This window comes from Oncorhynchus kisutch, linkage group LG20 (genome assembly GCF_002021735.2).
Source record: "Oncorhynchus kisutch isolate 150728-3 linkage group LG20, Okis_V2, whole genome shotgun sequence".
NCBI lineage: Eukaryota > Metazoa > Chordata > Actinopteri > Salmoniformes > Salmonidae > Oncorhynchus > Oncorhynchus kisutch.
Window position 1 is genome coordinate 39052207 of NC_034193.2, and position 18860 is coordinate 39071066.

The window sequence follows — 18860 nt, forward strand, 5'->3', positions numbered from 1 at the left end:
TGGCTCCGTATTTCACCGAAATAATAAATGTTTTCGAAATGATAGTTTCCGGATTCGACCATATTAATGACCAAAGGCTCGTATTTCTGTGTGTTATGTTATAATTAAGTCTATGATATGATAGAGCAGTCTGACTGAGCGATGGTAGGCAGCAGCAAGCTCGTAAGCATTCATTCAAACAGCACTTTTGTGTGTTTTACCAGCAGCTCTTCGCAAGCACAGCGCTGTTTATGACTTCAAGCCTATCAGCCTAATGGCTGGTGTAACCGATGTGAAATGGCTAGCTAGTTAGCTGGGTGTGCGCTAATAGCGTTTCAAACATCACTCGCTCTGAGACTTGGAGTAGTTATTCCCCTTGCTCTGCAAGGGCCGCGGCTTTTGTGGAGTGATGGGTAACGCTGCTTTGAGTGTGGCAGTTGTCGATGTGTTCCTGGTTCGAGCCCAGGTAGGGACGAGGAGAGGGACAGAAGCTATACTGTTACACTGGCAATACTATAGTGCCTATAAGAACATCCAATAGTCAAAGTTATATGAAATACAAATGGTATAGAGAAATAGTCCTATAAATACTATATTGACTACAACCTAAAACCTCTTACCTTGGAATATTGAAGTCTCATGTTAAAAGGAACCACCAACTTTCATATGTTCTCATGTTCTGAGCAAGGAACTTAAAACGTTAGCATTTTAACATCGCACATATTGCACGTTTACTTCTCCAACACTTCGTTTTTGCAATATTTAAACCTAATTGAACATGTTTCATTATTTATTTGAGGCTAAATTGATTTTATTGATGTATTATATTAAGTTAAAATAAGTGTTCATTCAGTATTGTTGTTATTGTCATTATTACAAATATTTGGTTTATTTTTCTTTTTAAATCGGCATCGGCCTTTTTGGTCCTCCAATAATCGGTATCGGCGTTGAAAAATCATAATCGGTCGACCTCTACTCCACAACACACACAGCAGAAAATGTGATATGTGAATGCTGATGCCCACTGTACACACACACACGAAAATTTAATATGTGAATGCTTCTGCCCACTGTTTGGTGGTGGTGCACTTTGATGTGATTAGCTGAATGTTGTTGATTGCCATGTCCATTTTACTTAATTTTTTAATGATTGCTGTGGTCATGATATGAAAATAAAATTCCCTTTGGGGCAAAAATGTGTGTTGTTTTTGTCATAATAAAGGTTTTTATTCATTACTAGCTGCCTTGCCATTGCATCTGGCAGTGTTTGTTGGCCCTTGTAAGGAAGGACTGATGCCACACATGGTAGACCAGGCTGTCGGCTTTGTTGGCCACGGTCATGCTGCCAGCTCGCCCCCCTTACCCTCCCCTTCCTTCCTCATCCTCCGTTCCCCGCAGAGGTAGGTAATCATGTCGTAGGCCAGGCTGTCTGCCTCGTTGGTCACAGTGAGGTCCGCCAGCTTGCCCAGACTCAGCTCACTCTCCCCCATACCTCCCCAGGTTGACCTCCCCATCCTCCCATAATCCCCCCAGAGGTGCTTACGTCGTAGGCCAGGCTGTCCGCCTCATTGGCCACAGTGAGGCCGGCCAGCTCGCCCAGGCCTAGCTCGCTCTCCGCCGCCTCGTCCGGCCCCATGATGAACGACTTCCCTGACGTGGGCGGAAACGTCATGGCCTCCACTGGGATGGATGGATGGACAGTGAGATAGACGGACAGATGGACAGACCGACCAGGCAGAGGGACAGAGCCAGACAAACAAATTAAACAGGCAAATATACCAGAGACAAGTAAGTAGGGAAACATTTACAGACGGACAAACAGAGAAGTCAAAACACTAAACGACTTCTACTGAAACATAACCATCATTGGTATTTGGGCCTATTAGATATTGTTCTGTCAATTTGTCAATTATATATATTTGGAAACTGTGCATTCTGTAAATTCAAACCCTTTGGGGACAATTAAGCTCTCGTCTTACCTTCTTCGGGGTGGCCCACTTCGTGCTCGTTGAGCCTGGGGACGCTGGGCCGGGATGGCGGTGTCACGGGGGGCTGCATGGAGGGGAGATCCTCGGCGTCTCGCAGGTTGGCCAGCATATCCTGCAGTTTGGACCGATTAGGCCCTGGGATGAGAATGAGGAAGATGAGAAGAGGATCATGGAAAAGGAGTAGAGACAAAGAAGGAAAGGAGAGGGAGGAAGAGGAGAAGTAGTAGTGTACAGAGAGGATCAGGAAGAAACTGAGAAACTTTATAAGATTGAAGTTTAGTTTAGTTTATTAATTCAACCATTTAAAAAAAATGGTTTCCATTGTGGTCCTCGAGACAAGATGGCTAGACAAGATCAAACACAGTATGGCAGTGAAATAATAAAACAAAAACAGAGAAGAAGATCTCTCTCATCATTACAGTTACATCATAGGGGTTATTCATACAGGCACAGAAGACATCAAACATATTTTTAAAGCTGCCCAGAGAGGACGTTGTTTTTATGTGCAGAGGCAACTCATTCCATTCTGAGGCTCCAGTATACAAGAAAGTACCTTTCCCAGCATTACTCCTGAACCTGTATAAGCACACATCAGCAACACCTGATCTGGTGCTGTGATTATGTGCATCCCTAACACAGGGAAAGTAATCACTTAGATATCTGGGCGCAGGACCATAAATACTCCTGTAAACCAAACCTAGTCTAATCTGGGACACCCTAGTCTCAACAGGCAGCCAGTTTAGTTCCTGAAAGCAGCTCCTGCCTATGTGAGTACGTGGACTCACCTTCAATACTACCCCGATCAGCTTATTCTGGGCTATCTGGAGCTACCCCTTCATAAGTTTAGATAAGCCCCCAAACCAGGAAGTGCTAGCATAGTCAAAATGGCATTGAATGAGGGAAGTAGCTAGCACTTTCATGGAGTCCTTATCAAGCAACTTTGACTTTCTAGCCAAAAATGTAGTCTTGGCATTAACCTTCCCTAGCACTTTATTGGCCATGCTCACACCTCCCAAGCTTCCATCAAGGATACATCCCAAGTAGCTAACAGAGGTTTTAGTAGTCAGCACCTCACCCCCTAATTCCACACTTTCAGACAATGTCAGAGGACCTACTCAATTTAGGTCTGGATGAAATAATAATTACTTCAGTTTTCCCTAAGTGCAGAGATAACTTATTATCTCCAAGCCATTTGCTAATGTTAGTAAGCTCTGTGCTAAGTACGCTCTCCAACATAGTATTACTTTTGTGAGACACCAGTCATTCGCATAAAGAAAAAGACAGCAAGAACAAGCATCTTTCATATTGTTAATATACAATAAAAACAGCAGAGGCCCAAGCACGCTCCCCTGTGGAACGCCACAACTTGCATTAGACAGTGAACCATTAACCTCTACTACTTGCTCCCTTCCTGATAAATAGGACTTTACCCAGCCTAGAGGGATACTGCTTAACCCCAGTGCTTCTAGTTTGGAGATTAGGAGACAGTGGTTAACTGTATCAAAGGCATTCTGTAGGTCAAGCAGTACCATTCCACAGAAATATCCCTCATCTCTTTCCTGATGAAGTCAGTCAAGTAAAGTAGACATGAATTAGTGGAGTATGTCTTTCTAAAACCCGACTGAAAATCATACATTAGACCCTGTTTGTTAACATATTCATACATTTGCTCATGTACAACTCTCTCCAGGAACGTTGATGTTACACAGAGGATAGATACAGGCCTATAATTCCCAGGGTCAGACTTTATCCCCTTCTTATACAGAGGTATAACTTTAGCTTGTTTCATGTCCCTGGGAAAGGTACAGTGTTCAAGAGAGAGATTAACGATATACGTAATACAAGGGCCAATTTGCTCAGCAGAATCTATAAGAAACCTTGCAGGAATATTATCCAGGCCTGTGGCTTTGGAGCATTTAAGCTCTGCCAGCATACTGACAATGTTGGCTGTTGCTACCTTTGCAAAATAAAAAGAGTTTGGCTGAACCCCTAACTCTACATAATACTTCTGGACTTGGTTGCTTCCATACAAACCAGAACCGGTGGGCAGCTTGCTAACCAGCTTGCAGAAGTAAAAAAAAAAAAGGAAAAAAAAGAAAAAGTGGAATTCATTGGCAACCTGTGCTTTTTCATATACCATCTTCCTCCTGACGTTCAGTCCAATACTGTTTAATTTGTTTATGGTAGTACTACTATAGCCTAGTTCCTTAAATGATTTCCAAAGCTTTTTAGGGTCATTTTTGTTCTCAATTATTTTCTCAGCAAAGTAACCCCTCTTAGCTTCATCCATCCTGCTCTGTGCTTCATTTCTGTGACATTTATATTAGACAAAATCATGCTGCTCTTGAGAGTTCTTAATTTTTTTAAAGGCCTTATTCCTTGCTTGGATAGATTCTAGAATCTCATGATTAAACCAAGGGCTAGATCTCTGCTTTACCCTGACCTGTCTAATGGGAGCCATCACATTCACCACATCAAGGAATCTACATTTAAAGACTTCCCAGGCAATGTCTACCCCTACGCTATCTAGCACAGGTGACCAGTCAATTTTACCCACTTCCTTCCTAAACTTTTCAACAGAGTATTTTTTGAGACCTCTGATTCTAATGTTTTTGTGACACTTAATTATATCTTTAAAAATCCTCCTTGTGCAAAATGTAATAACATGATCACTGATTCCATATACTATTACTCCACTCTGCGATATTTTAGATATATCAGACACCAATATTAAGTCAATCATACTTTGCACTGTTTCACATATCCTGGTGGGATCTTTTATCATTTGGGTCAGAGCAAGTGATCTACAAAAGTGCATAAATATATTGTGGGTTGGGCTATTCTTTTTGCAGACATCAGTATTGAAATCCCCTAACAAAATTATCATTACAATTTGACAACACAATTTCAAGACCTTCATAGAATGCATTCTTCTTGGGCGGCCTATAACACACCCCCAACAAAATCGTCTTGGTTTTGGGAAGGCAGATATCCAGCCAGGCAATCTCCAGATCAGCGCTTAAATCCGATCTGACGTTAAAAGCAGATTGAACAGCAGGTCCATGGCTGATGCTTGGTGAAGGAGGACTTCGTAGCTAGAACATAGAAATAACTAATAGAAAAATGAAGGCAATTGAAGTTGGGAGGAAAGGAGAGTTAAGTCACTGACACTGACATACTTTCACAGAAAATAAGAAGTTGGAATGGTTGAAAAATACAGAGAAATAAAAAAGGAACCAGCACACATACAAAGACACAGGTGCAGCTGATAACCTATGACATAATAAAGACAGGTACAAACATGACGAAGCGGGGATGGAATGTCTCAAAAGTTGAATGGTGCAATCATAGACATAGAATTACTAGAAGGGGAGCGCCCATTCCTAGAAAACGAGGCCATAATGGGTGAGCCATGTCACCTATACGGAGTGTACCCACGCGGGTGCAGTCAAATTGCTGTGGTCTGATGGGCTATGCTCTTTTTAGTAATTATATTTCTATGGGTGCAACTTAAAACAGCAATGGGTAATGTCGACACAGTGAGATGGTTAGGAATGCAGTACAGTGCACTTTTCTTATAGTGAATGTGGTTATAGTGATCGACCACTTACAATAGTGATCAAATTATCCTGCACCGGTCTGATCACTGTGAGGGGAGGCAGTGTATTGCAATCCCATTGAAATGTTAAAACACAAACATGTACGCACAGAGCCACACACAAGCAAAGACAAACATGGAGAAGGGGTACTAGATGGCCGAAAAGGTGCGCCAAAACGAAGCGATGGGAGGAAGAGAGTGTCTCTAACGTGCTTAACGTGTCTGTTAACTATCATTTTTGCATGACATAGTTCACCTCAACCTGAGAGAAGAGCTCTTATCGCCAGAACAAGGAGAAAGAATGAAAGATAGAACGCAATGGAGAGAAAGAAAGAGAAGGGAAGGCCTGATAGACTTACTCTTCACCCCCTTTTTGCCCTTGCGCTCCTTCCTGTACTGCTCCTTGAGTTGGGCTATGAGGCCCTGGTCCACGTCCCAGGCCTCAGGCATGGGGCACTGCTCTTCCTTCTCTACACCCGAGGGAAGGGGTTGGGGGGGGAAGGGAGGGGGGACAGAAACCCGAGAAGCCGGTCAGTGTCCAGAACTTTCTTCTGAACCAGACCAAACGAAACTCAAATCCAAAGTGTAATGAAATCAAAGGTGGTTCAAGTGAAGATGGCTTCTTTAATCCTAATATCGCCTGTAAAATGTATTGCAGAGACACTTGCCTAAGATCCCCCCCCCCCCCCCTCCAAGTGTGTTACCCCTATCGGAGCAGTGGTTAGCAAGTTTGCCTATGGGCTGGGAGATCTTGGTTTGAGACCCGCAATGTACAGTATGTTGCATTATCGGCATTTTGCTGCGGTATGTATAAAAAAAGTGTGTGATGGAAATTCTTCCTGGTGCACTTTTTTTCTCCCACCGAGAGCCCCAAGTTCATGTTTTCTACAGGCATTTGGGCCTCTCTCAAAGCAACTATAAGGGGTTTGATGATGTCAACACATTGGGGTCAGTCAGGAAGAGAACCGGTCAAATTCTCTTCTCATACGACAACAGACAGGGATGGAAAGGGAGAATTGAGTCATGCCTGAGGGTTACAGTTTTTGCACCACTCGACATGGAAACATAAAAACACAAACGTACAAAACACAAAAATTGCCATTAAACAAAAGGGTTTGGGGGTAATTTTTTGTTGTTGTAAAAAGCCAGATTGGCTTCCGACAAAAAGAATTACAGCTGACATCAAATGTTTAATTTGATGGCTGGCAGCAATCCTGAAAATGTTTGCGTTAATGTATTCAAAAAATATTACATGTCAAAGAAAGCTGTGTCCTGCCAAATTAGGTGACAACAAAGCATATGGTGGAACAGCCGCCATGCCTCACTCAGTCTCTGCAAGGCTTTGTCCTTTGTGCCGCAACATCAATAGCAGCAAACAGCATACCAACGACATGCTAATGTTAAAATAATGCAAATAACATTCAATACCCCTCCAAAATGCAATGTCATTCAATAACTCTGTCATGTTTTGAAATGTTCTATATATCAAAAGCAGCAACCATGTAGGTTTTATAGCGTAAGCTGGCTAAAGAACAAAAAAAATACCCCAAATAAGAAATTTCAACAACAAAAAAGTCTAATAATGTGCGGAGTTATCTGTATCTATACCTATAAGCATATTAATCTTTCTAATTTCAGATGCAGGCATGATCATGTAATATATGGTAAACAGAACGGATATTCTATTTTCCCCATTGCAGCCCTCAGCAACAGATGTTTCTGGTTCTATCCAAAATGGCACGCTATTCCCTATATAGTGCACTACTTTTGGTGCCACTACTTTTGGTGCCATTTGGGACACATCATTGGTCTGTAGCGGCAGTGTGGGATTAAGAGGAGGTGGTTAACACAGAGCTGCTGATGACAACGCCGTTTCATAACTGATCAGCTAAGCGCCTCGCTGCATCTGGACCTTTAATACCATCCATCCATCCATCACTGTGTGTTCAGCTCATGGCTTCTTCTATTATTGTTAACAAAGAAATGCGAACAACTCAGTTTCCCACGCAAGTTGACCTAATTGTCCCAATAATACAAGATGTCTTTTTTATTTTTTATAGTCACCATTATTTATATGAACTACTATTGAATTAAAGTATTTATAAAAATAACTGGATTGTCAATGCATCAGACAATTTGTCATTTGCTGTGATCTAATGTCTACACTAGCACAATATTTAGTATTTACTTTGAAAATAGGCTGTCTTCAACTGGATCCCTCTGGCTTCCTCTGTCACACAACCAGTGACGCCACAGCATCCTTCCTCTTTCGCTGAAAACTGACTGCTGCCTGACCTGTGACACGCTGACTCACTGATTGCGTGGGAATGCCCTTTGTCATAGAGTCGAGATAAACACATGGCGTTGCTAGGTGACGGGAGTGAAGGGGGTTCTCTGTTAGCTGAAGGGGATAAGGGAGCTACAGTAGTAGGCAGGTGGCCAGCTGTGTCTTTGTGTGAAGACTAGGTTAGAGAATACAGGGTCCTGTGTGAGTGGGCGACTGAGGAAAGGGTAGGTCCCCTCAGTGGAGACTGTTCTGTGGCCCTAGAGCTGGAAACCGAGTTACACTCAATGTTCCTGCTATGGCCCACTGGTCCTCCCTGTGGTCTACTGTCCTCTTTCTATGGCCCTCCTGTCCTTTTTATGCTCTAGTGTCCTGAGAATACATGACTGTCCCCACTTACTTGGCCACTGTCCTAATTATGATCCGCGGTCAAAATTTTCCCTTCACTGTTGACTAGGCCTACTAGTCGACCCACTTTGGTCCACATGTAAACTTTTACTATTCTAGTTTGAGTGTTCACCAACCAACGCCCCTCCCTCCCTCACCCCAGTCACCGCTGTCTTCGACACTCCGGACATCGGGCGATCCTTCCATCTCATCTGGGCTGGCCAGGAAGTCAAAGCCCTTCAGGGCCTCCTCTGTGTCCGGGTCGTCACTCATGTCCGAGGATGAGGAGGGGGAAGAAGACGACGTCTTCTTCCTCACCATCTGTGGAAGACAGAGAGGGTTGAAGAGACAGAGAGGGGGTCTGAGTGACTGAATGAATTGAGTGTTAAACTGTAGGTCTGAATGAGTAGGGTGGTCCAATCAAAAACGTGGTTAAATAAATAGGGAAAATTGCATTGCGTAAACTAGGCTGGATTCTGTGCAAGAATGAAGGCTACCTGCTACCTGACAGGCTCACTTTCCCGCTGAACTTGTCATCTTTCTTCTTGAATCCACAGGACATAAAACAATATATAGGTAAGATGGATATTGATTGTGAGTCATGACATGTAGTATTTTCGTATATTGTATTATACGCTTTTCACAATAATTCAAAATTCCTGTTCTTTTTCAAAGATTTCTCACAAAAACAAACTTCTCTGAAATGTCAATAGAGCACTGAGCATTTTATTTTAAAAGCCTTTTACATTTAATTCAGCTCGTGTCAATGCAAATGTAGCTTTTTGTGACCCACGGAAACAACGACCACAAAAGGTAAAATCCTCAAAAGTTAAGAGAAACCTGCATCACCACGTCAACACCGATTGGTGCTTACTATTGGATGCACTCGGTTACAAAATCTGACTTTTTAGATACAATGTTAATGATATGTTACAGAAAGACCCCACTGAATGATTCAGAACATGAATAATCATATTTGTCTTATAAAATTTAGTTACACAATTTCACTTATCACCACCCTAGAATGAAGTATGAGGAATTCGGTAACATGGCTTGTGACTGGTACTGGTTCTCCTTGAGTGTTATTGATGCCTGTCGCTAATTCAATCTGTTACTGTTGTTACTCTATTGATGTAGCCATTGAAGCAATGAAGAAGCCCAAGTCAGATCATGAATGTGTGTGTGTGTGTCCTTGCTTACAGTGGCCAAGTTCATAATGGTCTTGTCCCTCCCGTCGCTGTCTTCATCGTCATCTTCGTCGCTAAACTCGGCGGCGGCGCTTTCTATGAACTTGAAGGCCTCAAGGACAGTGGCCGAGTCAGACATGTCAGGTTTACTGACGAACAGAAGAGAGAGAAAATGAGACAGATGGTTAGTGACAACACAAAACCAATGCAGGGCTCCTACACATGCAACCCTACACTGTTTGTCACTGGACTTCCTTGACGAATGCTAGTTATCCATTAGTGATAGCATTAGCAATGGCTACAATAATAGCATTAGCGATGGCAAAATTCAATAGCATTAGCAATAGCTAGAGCAATAGCGTTAGCTACAACAATAGCATTAGCTACAACAGCAGCATTAGCAACAGCATTAATGATCGCAATAACAATAGGATTTAGCCTTAACCATAGCAATAGCTTTAGCGCCAACCACAACAACAGAATTTAGCACAGCAATAACCATAACAGCAGCAATAGTCCTTAGCAGTTAGCGGTAGCTCACCTGATCATGCCGCTGTCCTTCTGAAAAGATGGCTCGGTGCCGTTGACCATGGGTTCCGGTTTCCTGACCGACGGCCTCTCTCCAGAGTCTCCAGCCAGGCCCAGCAGCGCCCTGACCCTCTGGGACTTTACATCCAAGATGGTGTCTGTGTAGCCCACCTCCTGAAGGTACCTGGAAAGTAAGGCCCGATTGAAAGTTACGGGAACGATCGCCTAATAATTTCAAGATTTTGTACGTAGAGTGAGAAGTGTCTTTAAATCCTATCCTAATCCCCCAATCCTAACCGTAACCATAAGGGGGACGGGGGGGGGGGTCTATATTTGGTGTCACGCTAAATCACTGTGTAAATTAGGTTTCAAAAGAGACAATTGGAGTCAAGGTTAAAATTACACTTGAAAGTTATTCTAAAACCATTGCCATTTATATTTAAACAGAGTTCTTTGGAGTATTTAAGTGGAGTTCCTGGTGTGTTAGTCTGACAGGATAGAGCAGGACGTTGACCATTTCAGGAGCAAGATTAGATACCAAAGACAAAGTCCTATCAAAGCTATAAATATTAAATATGGCCTACTCTATATAGGATACAGTTTCTGAAGGAAACAAACATGTTCCTTTATATACCATAGGGTCCAAAGAAAGCAATTGTGTGAAAAACTATTTCCCTCAGAGCGGAAAACATCAGTTTTCAGTCACTGCACAAGGGAATGAAACAACAAACTATCTATACAGTATTGCATAACTGAACCAATTAAAACCAATCTTATGCTGATTTACAAACTACTTAACGAGATCGAATGCAAAATTTCGCTAAAGCCCTCCAAAACCCCCAACATACCTCACTCGGTAGGCAAAACCAAAATGATCCTATCCTTATTCCTTCAAGACGCGCTTAAGTTCTGATGCTGATGCTCCAAGGTCGGAGGTTTTGATAAAACAGCATCAGCTTTAACAGACGAGGGAAGGGAGAAAAATATATATATAGAAAAAAAGTTCCTCTCCGTCTCTTGCTGTACCAGCCTCTCCAGTCGCAGGAGCCCTGAATGCCCAGACACAATCCTCCATTCATGGGCTAACACCATCTTAAAGTCTGTTCTTCGTTACACAGACACACACACCAGAGACAATACACACACACACCAGAGACAATACACACACACATACACACACTTCCTCTCAATGAGATGCTGCATTCGCATTCCTTCATCCAAGGACGTCATCCAAGGATAATACAATTTAGTGCCCAGATTTATTGCTTGATCTATTTTGCCAACAAGTACATATTCTGCATAACATAAGGCCCTGTATGCTGTGGGTATTGGAGCTACGTGCAACATTAAAATGTTGAGTTCTTAACGTCAATGGGCAAAACTGCTCATAACGTGCACAAATTAGCCAATACCTAATATTGATATATAAAACAAGTTTAACTTCAATTGTTGATAAAAAAAGACAAGTATTTTAGAAGTCAAGAATAGGGGTAAGTATGAATGTTGGATTCTGATCAAGTGTCTGTTGAACTTTTCAGGTTTTTCTTTTCAAACTGTCTTTAGACTAGCTGCATTCCATGATTCTCTGCTCTGCTCTCTTCCCATCTCCCTCTTCTCTACCCCCCCCCTTCTCTTTCACTTTTCCTCTCTCTCTCTCTTTGTCAGATCCGGTTCAGTGAGTTCATGGTTCTGATGGGGGGAGGGACCCTTTCCCTTGAGTGGTTCAGTGCCTGCCTGTAGCTGCCACTACACACAAGTAGACAGATACAACATACACACAAATATATATACACACACACACACACACACACACACACACACACACACACACACACACACACACACACACACACACCCTCTCTCTTATCACATTTGAAGGCTTGGGTGCCATTTTGAAACACTATCACACACACGTACTTTATTTTAATCACACGCTGACTGGAGTAATATCGACAAGAAGAACCTTGTTCCATAGTGTAGGCTGGCGAGATGAAATTAGGGTTGGGGATATGTGGACAATCTACTGTGCTGTGTGTGTGTGTGTAACTGTACTCTGACATGTGAAATCAATGACCACTCTCTGGAATTGAGATGTGGCCATGCCATGTGTGCTGATGTCGGAGTACTCTAGGAGTTGTGTGGATCATGAGAATGCATAGCAGAGAGAGCGAAAGATTGTGTGTGTGTGTGTATTCACTCTGTGTTGGGAGTTGCAGTGTTAACCCTAGTCTGTACTTCCATAGATTGTACTGTGTGTGGGTGGCTGGGCACTGGATGAGACACACTTTTCTCATTGCTCCATCACAGTATTCTCTGTCTATTCCTTTTTCTCTATAGGTCTCATACCTACGCAAGCATACGCACGCACACACACTCTCTCAGTATCCCCTACCGCTCATTCTATGTCCTGACAACTTTTGACACCCAGAGGGCACCAAAGTACAAACCTTTTAAGAACTTTCACACACCTTTGCACTCACATGCTAGGAGTAACACAGTGTGTGTGTGTGTGTGTGTGTGTGTCTCTCAAAATGTGTATATCGCTCTCTCTGTGTGCGTGTGTGTCTCAGTCTGTCTTAGTGTATGTATGTGTCTCAGACTGTGTGTGTGAGCATGTGTCTAAGTGTGTGCGTATTTTACTCTGTGTGTACGTTGCTCTATATATGTCTCAGTGTGTGTGTGTGTGTGTGTGTGTGTGTGTGTGTGTGTGTGTGTGCGCGTGTGTCTAACAATCCACACGTCCCACCAGTCTCAGGGGGATTACTCCACTACTCTATTCATACCGAGGCTCTTAATCTCCATTAAGAAGATTTTCCTCCCTTTGATGGCTTTTTGTCTTAAGACAGACACTTGCAGCTGATGGTGGTGCCCTATGGCTACAGCCACACACACACACACAAGCACACAGACAGTCCGGTGACGTACAGTCACCAACTCCAAGAGGCCTTCCCTAATGAGTCAGTGGTTGTTGTAACAACCCAGATGCAGGATAATATTGGTTGTCCACATCGCCACACATCTTCCAGACAGAAATTGGGTGATGGGATAGTTTCTCACAGCTGCACAGAGATAAAAACACACTGCTAAATAGATTATAAAGGATTGCATTTAAAAAGGCCCAATGCAACCATTTCTATATCAATATCAAATTGTTGCTGGGTAACAAATAAACTGAACAAAAATGTAAAACGCAACATGCAGCAACGCGACCACTATTTTCCTCATGCAGCGCAACACATCTTCTTCGCATAGAGTTCATTGTGGCCTGTGGAATGTTGTCCCACCCCTCTTCAATGGCTATGCGAAGTTGCTGGATCTTGGCAGGATCAGGAACACCCTGTCATACACGTCAATCCAGAGCATACCAAACATGCTCAAACAGGTGACATGTCTGGTGAATTATGCAGACCATGGAAGAACTGGGACATTTTCAGCATTCAGAAATTGTGTACAGATGCTCGCAACATAGGGCCATGCATTATCATGCTGACACATCAAGTCATGGCGGCAGATGAATTGCACGACAATGGGCCTCAGGATCTCGTCACGGTATCTCTGTGCATTCAAATTGGCAACGATAAAACGCAATTGTGTTTGTTGTTATGCCTGCCCATACCATAACCCACAGCCACCATGGGGCACTCTGTTCACAACGTTGACATTATACACGTGGTCTGCAGTTGTAAGGCCGGTTGGACGTACTGCCATATTCTTTAAAACAACGTTGTAGAGAAATGAACATTAAATTATCTGGTAACAGCTCTGGTGGACAGTCCTGCAATCAGCATGACAATTGCATGCACCCTCAAAACTTGAGACATCTGTGGCATTGTGTTGTGTGACAAAAGTGCACATTTTAAAGTGGCCTTTTTTATTGTCTCCAGCACAAGATGCATGTGTGTAATGATCATGCCGTTTAAATAAGCTTCTTGATATGCCACTCCTGTCAGGTGGATGGATTATCTTGGCAAATTTGTTCACAACATTTTTGCAAAATATGCCTTTTCTGTGTATGTAAAATGTTTGAAATCTTTTATTTCAGCTCATGAAAAATGGGACCAACACTTGACATGTTGCGTTTATATTTTCAGTGTAAGTACCTGTAGTAGATTGCAGTAGAATTTTGCTAGGACTGTCTGGGAAAACGGTGTTTTTGACAGAGTGGTTTAGAACGCTCTTTGTTATTGGTCTATTAACCAATATTCCACATGGTGATGTCACCGTGGAAAGCCGAAACTCCCACCCTCGCAAACCTTCTGATCAGAAGGTCACCAGGTCTTAAAGCACTTAAAAGTGTACAGCCATAGGGCACCATTAAAACAAAAAAAATGTGTGTGTGTTGCACTCACTGTCTGAGCAGCTGCCGTCCCTGTTTCCAACCCAGCTGACTACTGTTGGGGGGGCTCGGGACCTCGTTTTCATTCCCTTCATCTGATGGAGAGAGAGGGGAGACAAGAATGAGACAGACAGACGCACATTGTTATTTAAGGCTTCACTCACAATCTTGAAGCATGGACTTAAATACTTACAGTATTTGTGCTGCATTCAATTTCAATCCAAACTTGAAATTGGACACATGGTGCAATCCAGGTTAGATTGTCAGAATGCATACAGTACATCTGAATGAAACATGTCAGTATTGTGGCATTTGACATGCACAAATGTTACTTGTTTCAGGAAACTAGGTGTACTTCACAGGAGGCATTTGAACATCATCATTTAAAAAATGTTTGAAAATCTAAATGATTTATTTTTGGCAGAAATGCCTTCTGGAACATTAACTTTCATGTGCTTTAATAACAAACTTGTATTCCATCTGTAAATACGAATAAAATTGTTAAATTATGAGCCCAGTTGGTTTTGCCACAGAAAATGACAGGAACCTTCCCGCAAGACATGATTGGGATTATGACTGAGATTATCATTCTTATTCTACCTTTATTTCAACAAGGAACACAGACTGAGACCAAGGTCGCTTTTACAGCTGGGCCCTGCGTAAACATGTTTACACATACAGTTTAGGTACAATGATTAAGAAACTAAACATGACAAACAAAACGATCAAAGATAACACAAAAAAATACAACAGCAGAATACATTTACACACAGGTTATTCCCCTAACAGCACAAAAACTTTCATTTTCAAAAACCATTACCAGCAATACATAAATAACATAATGCATGATAATGCATGGGCTGGACATGCCGAGTTTGGATTGGTCTGCCATGTAGCATGCTTCTGTCTATAACATGAACTGCTCAGTATGTGTTGATAGTCATTTCTACAGCGCTATTTTTGAAAGATATAACGTTAGCCATCGAGAACTACAAAAGTTTTGCTACTTTTCTCAACAACATTGGTGCCCTGAATTTAGCAGGCGCTATCGACAGATCAGTTGGAAAAAGTGATGGGCTACTTTCTGCACACGCCACGGTCAATGTGAACCGGAGTGAGCTGACAACGCTGGCCAAACAAAATATAGCTACAAACAAAACAGCGTTAAATGGTTTCAGTCTGCCGTGAAGCGTTCATCCATGTATTCGGGTAAGAGTCTAACTTCATTTTCAGATATTATACGTTTCTAACTGTCAGAAAGTCATTTTCATTGCAAGATATAGCTTACTGTTCATCTCCTAACGCAATTGTGCGCAGCCCTATGAGACTCCCAATCGCTGCCGTTTGTGATACAGCTTGTGCCTGTAGTGACGCATGCAGTGCCTTAGACCGCTGCGCCACTCGGGGACTTACCGGAATCATCGTAGCTGGGAGGTTTCATGTCTCCTTGGTTCAACTCTGTTCCATATTTGAGCTTGTGGTATTTTGACCTGAGGGTAAAAGGAAAAGAGAGGAAGGAAGAGAGAAAAAGAGAGGGATAGAGAAAGAACGATAGAGGAGAAATAAATAAAAAGCTTTAATGATAAGGCAGCCACAGTGATTTAACAGCTCATTAATTATCTAACAGAAGATACAGTCAACAGTGAGATGGTTATCTGTAAATTAACTGGCTTCACACATATATTTGAAGAACTGTCTTGTAATGGCATATATTATTATATTAAGAACAGGTGGGAGGGATGCTACGCGGGGGGAATAAATTAATTTGTTAATTCACTGGGTTGAAATTAATCTAAACTTAATGGGGGATATTAAGCCAATAGGTTTTATTTTTTTGCATAAGATTGCCCATGCCCAGATAGCACGCAAACTATACTACATATTTAAATAAAGGTAAAAATAATTTTATATTATTTTATATATATATAACACTCAGGGGTGCCCTAACTTTTTCATACTATATATATATATAGTATGAAAACATTAGGGCACCCCTGACAATTTCCATGAGTGTTTGTATCAGCAATTTCATTTTGATCTATCAAATAACTGATGGACACAGTAATATTTCAGTAGTAAAATGAGGTTTATTGGATTAACAGAAAATGTACAATATGCATCAAATTTTTCTATTGGGGTGCATAAATTTGGGCACCCCAATAGAAAAATCACATCAATATTTAGTAGAGCCTCCTTTTGCTAAAATAACAGCCTCTAGATGCTTCCCATAGCCTCTGAGTGTCTGGATTCTGGATTAAGGTATTTTGGACCATTCCTCCTTACAAAACATCTCCAGTTCAGTTAGGTTTGATGGTTGCCAAGCATGGACAGCCCGCTTCAAATCATCCCACAGATTCTCAATGATATTCAGGTCTGGGGACTGGGATGGCCGTTCCAGAACATTGTACTGTTCCTCTGCATAAATGCCCGGGTAGATTTTGAGCAGTGTTTTGGGTTGTTGTCTTGTTGAAATGTCCAGCCCCGGCGTAACTTCAACTTTGTGACTCATTCTTCAATATTATTCCCAAGAATCTGCTGATATTGAGTGGAATCCATTGCGACCCTCAACTTTAACAAGATTCCCAGTACCGGCACTGGCCACACAGCCCGACAGCATGATGGAACCTCCACCAAATTTTACTGTGGGTAGCAAGTGTTTTTCTTGGAACACGGTGTTCTTTTGCCGCCGTGCATAACGTCCCTTGTTATGACCAAATACCTCAATCTTTGTTTCATCAGTCCACAGCACCGTATTCCAAAATGAAGCTGGCTTGTCCAAATGTCGTTTGCATACCTCAAGCGACTCGGTTTGTGGTGTGTGTGCAGAAAAGGCTTCTTCCGCATCACTCTCCCATACAGCTTCTCCTTGTGCAAAGTGTGCTGAATTGTTGAACGATGCACAGTGACACCATCTGCAGCAAGATGATGTTGTAGGTCTTTGGAGGTGGTCTGTGGGCTGTTTTTGACCGTTCTCACCATCCTTCGCCTTTGCCTCTCCGATATTTTACTTGGCCTGCCACTTAACAAGAACTGTGCCCGTGGTCTTCCATTTCCTCACTATGTTCCTCACAGTGGACACTGACAGCTTAAATCTCTGCGATAGCTTTTTGCAGCCTTCCTCTAAACCATAATGTTGAACAATCTTTGTTTTCAGGTCATTTGAGAGTTGTTTTGAGGCCCCCATGTTGCCACTCTTCAGAGGAGAGTCAATTGGCCACAAATACCGTTTCTCATGATTGGATGCACTTGTCTAAAGTTCCAGGCTTAATGAGCTCACCAAACCAATTGTGTGTTCCAATTAATCAATGCTAAGTAGTTACAGGTATTCAAATCAACAGAATGACAATGGTGCCCACATTTTTGCATAGCCTATTTTTCACATCTGATTTAATACAACTTAATATTGCTAAACTAAAAATCTTTGTCTGGACAATACCCCAGTATTCAGCTTTTATTAGAAAATGAATGGCATGCCACTGTGATCATTTTCTGTGACGACAGAGTAAATTATTATGCAGCTTCAGAGGGGTGCCCAAACTTCTTCATACGACTGTATATGTGTATATATAATATATATATGTATATATATGTATGTATATACGTATACATATATATACATACATATATATATATACGTGTGTGTATGTGTATATATGTATATGTGTGTGTATATACACACACACACACACACACACACATACACACACACACACACATACATACATACATACATACATACATACATACATACATACATACATACATACATACATACATACATACATACATACATACATACATACATACATACATACATACATACATACACAAACACACATATGTAGATTAGATTATAAGGAATGGAATGGGGGGGACCTCATCCTAGATCAGCACTCATACTCGAGACTTTTTTTGCCCACACTGTGTGTGTATGTATATGTATACATATATACATACATACACATACAGTGTGGGCAAAAAAGTTTCAGAGTATGAGTGCTGATCTAGGATGAGGTCCCCCTGTCCATGCCTTATAATCTAAAAGAAAACTGATCCCAGATCAGCACTAAGACAGGCTTTATGAATACAGGCCCTGGATGGGTGCCGTCTTGTGAAGATGCGCTTATATGAGAACTTCTACTTGGTTAGCTAGACTGCGACTTGACTTGGTGTCACTCAAACATTGAATCCCTACAAACAAAAGCCATGAGGTGAGAGGATTAGGTGAGTGGAGTGCTGGTAATTCTATAAGAGGATAAGACACTGAGGGGATGATGGATTACTTTAAAATACCATCACCACCATCATTGTCTTAATCAATATCATGGTAATTTAACTCATTTGTTTTTCAAATCGTTTACAAAAGGGATTTATAAATAACCTCACACTCAACGTCAACAAAACGAAGGAGATGATTGTGGACTTCAGGAAACAGCAGAGGGAACACCCCCCTATCCACATCGATGGAACAGTAGTGGAGAGGGTAGTAAGTTAAGTTCCACGGCGTACACATCACAGACACACTGAATTGGTCCACCCACACAGACAGCATTGTGAAGAAGGCGCAGCAGCG

General features: G+C 42.0%; 1 protein-coding gene across 2 annotated transcripts in view; it reads right to left on the reverse strand.

Annotated features, from left to right (window-relative positions):
- Positions 1-18860, reverse strand: part of LOC109865652 (striatin-like) — a 94527-nt gene that overhangs the window by 15432 nt on the left and 60235 nt on the right. Inside the window, exons 3-10 of one of the 2 annotated variants that reach the window (XM_020453982.2) lie at positions 15701-15777; positions 14301-14382; positions 9965-10135; positions 9437-9572; positions 8395-8557; positions 5925-6035; positions 1959-2102; positions 1523-1659 (exon numbers count right to left, since the gene is read on the reverse strand). In XM_020453982.2, coding sequence (XP_020309571.1) covers positions 1523-1659; positions 1959-2102; positions 5925-6035; positions 8395-8557; positions 9437-9572; positions 9965-10135; positions 14301-14382; positions 15701-15777 — 1021 coding nt within the window. The remainder of the gene's footprint in view (positions 1-1522; positions 1660-1958; positions 2103-5924; positions 6036-8394; positions 8558-9436; positions 9573-9964; positions 10136-14300; positions 14383-15700; positions 15778-18860) is intronic. The other variant, XM_020453983.2, reaches the window with a different exon arrangement.